The sequence below is a fragment of the Ammodytes marinus genome (genome assembly GCF_949987685.1).
Source record: "Ammodytes marinus genome assembly, chromosome: 12".
NCBI classification, from domain to species: Eukaryota; Metazoa; Chordata; class Actinopteri; order Uranoscopiformes; family Ammodytidae; genus Ammodytes; species Ammodytes marinus.
The window spans coordinates 28,983,427-28,993,426 of record NC_137216.1 but is presented as its reverse complement, the minus strand read 5'-3'; the positions used below and the strand labels follow the sequence as shown (position 1 = coordinate 28,993,426).

General features: G+C 38.7%; 2 protein-coding genes across 2 annotated transcripts in view; one reads left to right on the top strand and one right to left on the bottom strand.

The window, feature by feature from the left end:
• Window positions 1-10,000, bottom strand: part of epsti1 (epithelial stromal interaction 1) — a 50,681-nt gene that overhangs the window by 11,098 nt on the left and 29,583 nt on the right. Inside the window, exon 8 of the mRNA XM_080038330.1 lies at window positions 441-505. Coding sequence (XP_079894456.1) covers window positions 441-505 — 65 coding nt within the window. The remainder of the gene's footprint in view (window positions 1-440; window positions 506-10,000) is intronic.
• LOC307258688 (galactose-specific lectin nattectin-like) lies at window positions 3,427-8,812 on the top strand. Its single transcript, XM_080038331.1, has 7 exons — window positions 3,427-3,442; window positions 4,133-4,198; window positions 5,105-5,132; window positions 5,633-5,712; window positions 6,171-6,305; window positions 6,517-6,628; window positions 7,959-8,812. The coding sequence occupies exons 2-7, from the start codon at window positions 4,133-4,135 to the stop codon at window positions 8,021-8,023; spliced, it is 486 nt and encodes a 161-aa protein (XP_079894457.1). The 5' UTR covers window positions 3,427-3,442; the 3' UTR covers window positions 8,024-8,812.

The following is a 10,000-nucleotide window of genomic DNA, read 5'->3' as shown; positions in this document are numbered from 1 at the left end:
AGAGAGTTTTGTTTATGCACTGAGGTGGTCGAGGTCTTGGCCAAATAATTAAAGTGTATGTTACAAAGTCAATGACTGACAGAATTTTTTTTTAATAATATATATGAAAATGTTTTATTTTATTTTTTTAAGATATTTTTTGGCATTTTTGTGCTTTATTGATAGTGCAAAGAGACAGAGGTGAAATGGGGCAGAGAGGGGAGTGACATGCAGAGAACCCGGGTCTGCTGCTGGGCCCGGCCCGGGGGGGGGGGGACGCCCTACCAACTGAGCAAAGGGCGCCCCACTTTTGGGGAGTTTTTACTAAGTTTTATAATATTTATGTAAAATATTATTAAGACACCTTGATATAAGATATTGATTCAGACTATTTTACAGCAGGTTAACAGTGAAAAGAATGTAAAGAAAACATATATATACAGTATAAATGGTGTCCATACCTTCTGTGGTCATGCTGTAGGTCTCTGCCACTCCTCTGTCTCTGTGTGCTCTCCATGGCTGCACTCTGAGAAAACAATGTTTATCAAAGTATAAATGAAAAGATAGCATTAAAGGAATACTTCACCCACACAGAACCAGCGTTCTATCATTATAAAATCACTATTATAATATAATGAATGAGGTTTTTCTTCCCTCAGTCTTCCCTTGGCCCAGCTGTCCTGTTAATCCTAAACCCTACATTTTCCCATGTGTGATGTCACGAATGGGAAAATGTAGGGTTAGACAGTGAGACCATAAAAACACTCTTTCTGCCTTTTCTCAGGCTAGGATGAACCGATTTCTAAAATGTTTGCACATGTATACCACATAGGATCTCAGAGTTCAATACACCTTCATATTCCCACCAGTGAAGTAGGTTAAGTGTCTTCAAGGGTGATATGCCCATGGGAACTGGGGTAGGTAAAACATAGTATCTTATCAGAGGGTATGGTGAGTACATAAAAGGCCTTGATAAAGAAGTTATAAGAGCTGCGGTATAGCTTTGAAGGTGCACTATGTAACTATGTGCGTGTCAGAGAAGTTACATTGTTCTACACACGCACACACACACACGCAAGCGAACAAACACGCACGCACACACACACACAAGCTTACGCACACACACACACGCACACACAAGTGAACAAACACGCGCATGCACACAAGCCTACACATATGCACAAACACACACACGCACACGCACACACACACACAAAAATGTATATCCTCATCACAGTAACATGTCACAAGACACACATCCTTCTCAACAGGACTAACATAAAAATGTGTCAATATCATGAAGGAGGAAGTTTAACAAACTAGAATATTGGGTTTCCTCAGAATCAACATCTAAACCTAAATCCACATCTCAGCTTTGTTCGCTACACACCAGCTATAAGAAAAACACATTTGTTCCTCCTCACGTGGAAAACTAAAACCTAAGTAAATATCACAAACCAGTTTTAACAAGCCACGAGTACAGCTAGTAGCTACGAGTTCAAACTAAGGACAATCACGTAGACAGACAAACTCAATTACATCGTTATTGTTGGCCTCTGAACTACAGCTCTGCATTGTAATGTGCACTGTGGGAGGCTGTGGGGAAGTGTGTAGGGCGGTCGTCCACTGGGTTACCGGGTCGGTGGTTCGATCCCGCGTCTCCCCACCGCAGCTTGCACCCTGCGTGGTAGCTGCTGCTATCGGTGTGTGATTGGGTGATGGGTACAAAACAATGCACTTTGGGTCTGTGAAAAAACAGCTATATAAGTGGAGTCCATTTACCATTTATTGTGGCAATACTCTTCACTTAAGCAATAGCACATGAGAGGGAGCATGTTGTCGCTCTATATCAGCACTGCTGTGATTCGGTCGTAGGTACGAGGCCGCAGGCCGAGTGCCGAAGAGAAACACAGCAGCGCTGATATAGAGCGACAACATTGCGACCTCGAGTGTGCTATGGCTTTTATACAGCAGTTTTACAACTGAAATTCACAAGTTAACTTTAAAATGTTATCTTTAATCATTTAAGAATGTATTTGCGTCCGCCAACACAAATAGTTTGTGTCAACAACTTGACGGGACTCAAGTCAGCGCGCGCATCCGCCGTGTTGATAAACATATAAGGGGTCTATAGCTACTTTCCTAACTGAAGAGTTGGCAACACTGACTCGGAGTGAGCTCGTCCTGCAGTGTTTACTCTGGTAACATTAACCACGGCGGCCCGATGTCCCGTAAAAATCACCAAAGAAACGGAACGGCGGATCTTAATCTAGTTGGTAATAAGGTCCGCTGCCCAATCCAAACCCCCACGCTTCATTTCCCAGAGTTTATGAGTGTATTTCGGCCCGGGGGAAGTAACGTTATACAATGAGGTAGGAAAGCTAGGCTAGGCTAAAGCTATGCTGCGCTCGTATTATTCAGCAGCCTGAGTTTATCTCCACACACTATTGCTGTCTTCAGTAACGTGAGTGTGAGCGACTACCGCACACTGTCTCTGTCTGTGTGTAACACACAAGTGAAGCTCCGGCTCATCAGTGAGCCGCGGAGTGATTTTGACAGTTGGTCTACAGTTTGGTGAACAGTCCCGAGTGATGTTGTTCGCTCATATCAGCACTCCTTCAGAACGCTCAGAAGGTCTCTCGTCCAATCAAATCACTCGCTCAGAACCAACTGCTGTATAAAAAAGTATAAAACATGGTTGTTTCCACTAATGCAAATGCAGTACAGTGAATTGACCGTAAAGGCAGGAAAAGTGACTACATCTTTTTTTGGGCATTGATTTGATCCTTTATTAGACAGCGATGAAATGGGGTAAACAGGGTGTGCAGATACACACACCACCACACATTTCAGTGGGGAAGAAGTGATCATTGAAAGGGATACTTTTTTTTTTAGATTAGTTTTTCTTTAGTTTTTTTCAAAAAGGTTTATTTCCATAAAGATATTTTTTTTAAATGTTTCACTTTATTGGACAGATATGGAGGGGAGTTGAAATGGGTCAGAGAGGGGAATGACATGCAGAGAACGACCCGGGCTGGATTCTAACCCGGGTCTTCTGTGAAGAGGACTAAGACTCTTGGGGGATAATGGCCATTAAATATGGTTGTATTGGAGAAGTATTACAGACCCAAACAGACAAGGTTTAGTCAAATAAACACCAAAATGTAAATGTTGGACCTTTGATTTATACTAGTACGAAAGAAGACATGTTAAAGAAGCTAAATTGACAAACAATATTACCTAAGAAATTAGTTAAAAACGTTTTTTTTTACAAACCTGAAGACAGATAAAAAAAAATGAAAACCACGCCCACTTTCACACCTCCATGCAAAAGCCTTTTCATTGGTGTTCTTAACTTTACAGGTGTGAGCTCAGTGCTATATATACAGGCGAGTATTCCTTCCCAACACGCACACCTGTCTGCTCATCACCTGTCTGCATCAGGATCAGCACTACAGCAAAGGTAACATTTCATAGCTTCACTACTTTGAAACTTTACTTCACTTTTGACGGCTCAAACGTTTATTCAATAATTAAATTTTGTTGATAAACATAAATTGTAACTGCAACTATTCACATACATCTATTTTCATTTAAGGCATTTTTAAGCACTCCTCTTAAAAAAGTTAAAAGGTGCTCCGAGGACCTTTAGTTTGTGTTAATTCTTACACCTCTTTGGACAAAAGCACTAGTGTTTTTACTACGCCAGCTGTTGTTCCTGGGTGAGCGTATACCCATGACAAAGCCATTAAGAAAAACTATATAAAAATAGCATTCTTTGCACTGATGGTCTCGTTTGCTTTTACAAATCATTTATGATCATCAGAGGAACATTTTTACTATTTCAGAAATATTTAAAAGTTCCTCGTAGCAAGTTAAGTTGTAAATGTAAAATCTTTAGGATTTTGACTGTTGCCTTATACAGTAAATCACAAGAACAACTTTTTATTTATTCATAAAAATAATAGTCTTTAGTTCAAAATGTCAAATAATTAGCATTAACACATTTTAACAGGTCTCCCTTGAAAAAGAGTCTCCGGTCCGGTCTCAATGGGATTTACCTGTATAAATAAAAAAAACTGCAACTATCCACATAAATCCATTTGTCATTTAAGTTGTTTTCAAGCTTTTTTTTGTAAATGCTTTTCTACAGATGACATCAGGTTTCCACTTGGTTTTCCTCCTCAGTCTGACTGGCGGACTGTTGATTTCAGGAGCTGTGAGTAACACATTTTACCACATTATCTAAAATCTGCCAAACTCTACCTGTAACTAGAGTTTATTAGGCTGTATTGTACTTTCACCCATTTCCTTTTAATTGCAGCCATTCTACATTCCAGTCTAAATGTTAAAAAAAAATCTATTTATAAGTTGTCGTGTATTTGATGTATTTGCATTGCATATTGTTTATGTATTGTTGTTTTTCCTTTGCATTTGTTTAACTCAACATCATTGTAAAGGAGGGTCACCCCTCAATTGATCTCTTGAGTATAAATGAAATGAAATGAAAATAACCAATTGTTTAAAAATGAACTTTGCCAGTTGATTACTGACATTAAAAATAACTTTTTGTATTACAATGTTTTCAGAAAGTTATGAATAAATATGCAATTGTGACTTTATCCAACCAATTATGTGTAAATCTGAATCTATTTAAAAAACACTTATCTCTTTTTGGTGTTAGTGTTAAAATTTTTTACAGAACAAATAATTTTTTTGGGTACAGCCTACAAGAACAAAACTATGTACAGGTCTTGAAAATGTATTTTCAGCATGTTTTTAAGAAGAAATTGTCTCATAAATCAGGGAGAAGGGGAGGGGAGGCAATCATGCTTGAGTACGATACAGGGCAACTTTGCCTAGTGAGAGTGTGCCCTTAGAAGTTGAGTATTGAAAAAAACTGATGTTGGGATATTGGCAGTTAAAGATTTATTGGAGAAATATAGAGACGCAAACAGACAAGGTTTAATCAAATAAACACCTAAATGTACATTTTGGACCTTTGATTTATACTAGTGTATGGATGCAAAATATACAAAAATCTATAAACCGAGCAGCGATTGAAGCAATTATGTATTTGGTTGTAGAGTTTCCCCAACATTAATTGTGTTGTTCATTTTCACAGTGGTCCGCCGTGCTAAAACGCAATGCTGGTTGGTACACTCACACACACACTCTCTCTCACACACACACACACACACACACACACACACACACACACACACACACACACACACACACACACACACACACACACACACACACACACACACACACACACACACACACACACACACACACACACACACACACACACACACACACACACACACACACACACACACACACACACACATTATAGTTTACAGCCATATCTGACATGATATGCTCCCTATTTAAACCTGTGGACTCCAGTCATTCAGCGCCAGAGTCTACTACGTACCAGAGCGTTGCCTCCGCTGTTCATCTTACCTGCTCGCCTGCCTGCGGGTTTTCCGGATTTCCACTTGCCTCTGCTCGCAACGCCGTTCGGCCGTCCTATGTCCTGCCAGCCTGCCTCAAATAAACTTTGTTCTTACTGACTACCTGGGTTCTGTTCTGCTTTTGGGTCCAACCACAAGCTATCATAACAATATCCCCTTTCTGTACTCAGACTGTCCTCATGGTTGGAAAACTTATGGCTCTCACTGTTACATCGCTCAAACCCAGGGACTGACCTTTCCCGATGCAGAGGTATGTCTTTACCTTGTTCCTAACCTGTTTGAAATGATCTCCTGGTAACTCTTTACAATAAAGGTACATTACTTAACTGTTAGTTAAAGCTTAATAAATGCATAATAAACATTGACTTATCATTAACTAACCATTATTAAATGCTTAGGTAATGCTTACGAAGCATTAACTAAGCATTGACTAACTGTACCACTTAAATAAGCATGTGTTAACTAAGTATAGTTAATGCCTAGCCAATCATTAACTAACCATCACTAACTATGCATTAACAGTTAGTTAATGCTAAATAAGCATAACTGTTAATAGCATTAACTAAGCATTCATTAACAGCTATTTGATGTAATAATAATAATAATAATAATAATAATAATAATAATAATTGTAATAATAATAATAATTGTAATAATAATAATAATAATAGTTGCATAATGATTTGGTTTCTCTGTCTCCCTGATCAGGCCGCCTGTGTTCGCCTTGGTGGACACCTGACCTCAGTCCACAGTTTTGCAGAACACGACTTTGTGAGCAGTCTGATTCGTGAACATTTTGGTCCAAATGCACTATTCTGGATTGGGTTCAATGATTGTTTAAAGGTGAGACACTGATACACTATGGTGAGTAAGTTGTTACCATGTAAATAATGAATGTATATTCTCAGAATGAAATCTCCAGAAATGTAATCACGATTTCTCCTGAAACAGTCTATGCCACTGTTTGACGCCCCTTAACTGTGGTCGTAAGCTTTTGCTTAAATGGATAATCAGTGGTTAGGACAGTTGTTCAGACATCAGTTTTCTCTTCCAGGAGGGAACGTTTAAGTGGACCGACGGATCCAGAGTTGACTACACACGCTGGCATCACGGAGAGCCCAACAACGTAAACGGCGGAGAAACCTGTGTACTGATCAACACTCAAGGTACAAACAATATATCAATGTAGCCAAAACAAAAAAAAAATAGAAATTACACTCAACAAAAATATAAACGCAACACTTTTGTTTTTGCTCCCATTTTTCATGAGATGGACTTAAAGATCTAAAATTCATTCCAGATACACCATCTGTACCATTTCTCTCAAACATTGTTCACAAATCTGTCTAAATGTGTGATAGTGAGCACTTCTGCTTTGCTGAGATAATCCATCCCACCTCACAGGTGTGCCACATCAAGATGCTGATCTGACATCATGATTAGTGCACAGGGGCTGTCCACAATAAAAGGCCACTCTGAAATGTGAATTTTTTTGCTTTATTGGGGGTCTGGGAACTCAGAACCAGTCAGTATCTGGTGTGACCACCATTTGCCTCATGCAGTGCAACACATCTTCTTCGCATAGAGTTTATCAGATTGTCAATTGTGGCCTGTGGAATGTTGGTCCACTCCTCTTCAATGGCTGTGCGAAGTTGTTGGAGACGGCTTATGGTGGAGAAATGAACATTCAATGCACGAGCAACAGATCTGGTTGACATTCCTGCTGTCAGCATGCCAATTGCACGCTCCCTCAATGCTTGTGGCATCTGTGGCATTTTGCTGTGAGACAAAACTGCACATTTCAGGGTGGCCTTTTATTGTGGACAGTCTAAGGCACACCTGTGCACTAATCATGATGTCAGATCAGCATCTTGATGTGGCACACCTGTGAGGTGGGATGGATTATCTCAGCAAAGCAGAAGTGCTCACTATCGCACATTTAGACAGATTTGTGAACAATGTTTGAGAGAAATGGTACAATTGTGTATCTGGAAAGAATTTTAGATCTTTAAGTCCATCTCATGAAAAATGGGAGCAAAAACAAAAGTGTTGCGTTTATATTTTTGTTGAGTGTAATTCACCCCATTCTCATCAACAGCCAACTAGCTGATATTGCTGCCAACTTCAGGTAACACTCTACAATAAGGGTACATTTATCAACTGTTAGTTAATGCTTAATTCACTCTTAATAAATACTTAGTAAATGCTTAATTAACAAACTGAGCATTAACTAAATGTTAAGCTTAGTTTATGCTTAACTTAGCATTAGTTAATGAATCATTAATCAACCGTAATTAGCACTTACTTAATGCTTAATAGGCATTTACTACGCTTTAACTAACTATTAATAGCTTTAACTAACAGTTAATTAATGTTCCCTTATTGTAAAGTGTTACCCATCGTCAAATGCCTTGGACTGTTAAATACCCATAACTTCATCTCACAAGCACAACAATTCAATCAAAAAGCCAAATTAATTATTGTCCCTCTACACAGTATCCAGTTGGAATGATGACAAATGTCATAACCGGATTGCATCCGTCTGTGCCAGGGAACATTGAAGCCTCCTGCCTCCCGCAACCACACGATCTACAAGGATGACGTCACTGCGTCTACGATATTAAACTTCCATATTAGAGAACTAACTCTAAATGATTCACTTTCTAATGCATGCTTATCAAATCAAATCCCCCCATAGTCAGTAATACAGGGTTCCCACCCCAATGCTTTTACCAATGAATTTTCAAACTTCATTGGTCGTTTCATGTTTATGCATCTGTTACGTCCCCATTTTGGCTCAGGGGTTAGGGACTGTAACACTTGGGGGCTCGTCCGGGATCTAAATCTATCTTTCCCATCACCGTTTTTTTAAAACATAGAAAACACCTCAAAACAAACCCACACGTAACACATCCCAACGTGTATCACATGACACTGGTGACGTTCAAACCAACACACTAGATTTGAATCCAAAAGTAATTCAAGGAAATATTTCATGTAACGTTTGACATGTTTGGGGATTTTTATGTTACACCAGTGAAAATTAGTGTAAATTCAAGGTTTATTTGTATAGCACATTTCAGACACAAGGCCATTCAAGGTGCTTTACAGGGGCAAGATTTAAATACATCAAGTATAGAATACACATTAGAAATAAATAAAAATTACAGATTAAAAGGGAAACAAATCTTTGAAACTTGATTTAAAAGAGCTGAGAGTTGCAGCAGACCTCAGATTTTCTGGGAGTTTGTTCCAAAACATTCCGTTAATACCAAACCATTTCCATGACTGGTTAATTGTTTTTGTCCAATTCCAGGACTTTTCCAGGAATCCCCCTGGCCCTGGGAACCGTGTTAACATCACAAACTGTAAATCTGTTTTTTACTGGAGGGAAACTCTTGTGATTTGTTCATTTCCTGTCGTATATCCATTTAAATCTCAATCAATGAAAAAAAGAAAAGTGGATTCCACAAATAAAAATATTCTGCAGCATAACATGTTTCTGGTGTGAACTCCTTATTTCCAGTTTATGTTCATCCAACTAAACATGGTTCTTTCCTGCTATGGGGCTACTTTGGGTTCTAATCCATCCATCCATCACTCCATCCATCCAGCCATCCATCCATCCATCCATCCATCCAACCATCCATCTATCCATCCATCACTCCATCCATCTATTTCCTCCAGGCCATATATCATATGCAGTGCCTCCTACTCTCACTAAAAAAAACTATTATTTTTCTTAAAGTCAGCGGCCAAAGACTGTATGATAGCGGCACATTGAATTTTCCCCAGTCTTTTTACTAAATGTTGGTAACACTTTACAATAACGGTCATCATGACGATCATTTATTATCGTCATGCACTGACATGAGTTGACATGTAGAGGGTTTTTCTTTTTGTTTGTTTTGTTTTGAGGGGGCAGGAAACATAAGATATTCTTCACCCTGCCTCCTTTTCGTCATGGTTTTATGGATTGTACATGTGAGAATGTTGAAATTAGTTTTGTTGGAAGACATCCACCATGGACGAAATAAATATAAATCAATCAATCAATCAATCAATAAGGGTACATTGATTAATTGTTAGTTAATTCTTTATTGAGGCTTATTAAGAAATGTACTACAGCATTATAAAACTTGTAATAAATGCTTAGTAAATGCTTCATAAACATAAACTGAACAATAACTTACTGTTAAGCTAAGTGTATGCTAAACTAAGCACTAGTTGCCATCGGTGTATTTGTGTGTGTATGAATCGGTGAATGTGGTAAGATATGTAAAGCGCTTTGGGGCTGAGAAAATCGGCTAAAAAGCGCTATATAAAAGTCAAGTCCATTTACCATTTTAGTTAATGAAGCATTAACTAAGCATTAACAGTTACTTAAAGGTGCAGTGTGTAATATGACATCATCAAGTAAGTTCTAGAAAGTTCTAGAATGCAACGCTCCCTGGGTAACCCCACCCCTTTCGAATAATAACAGAAGCTACAGTGGCCTTCAAGGACAAGAACAATTCTAAATTTTAAACAATGCACCT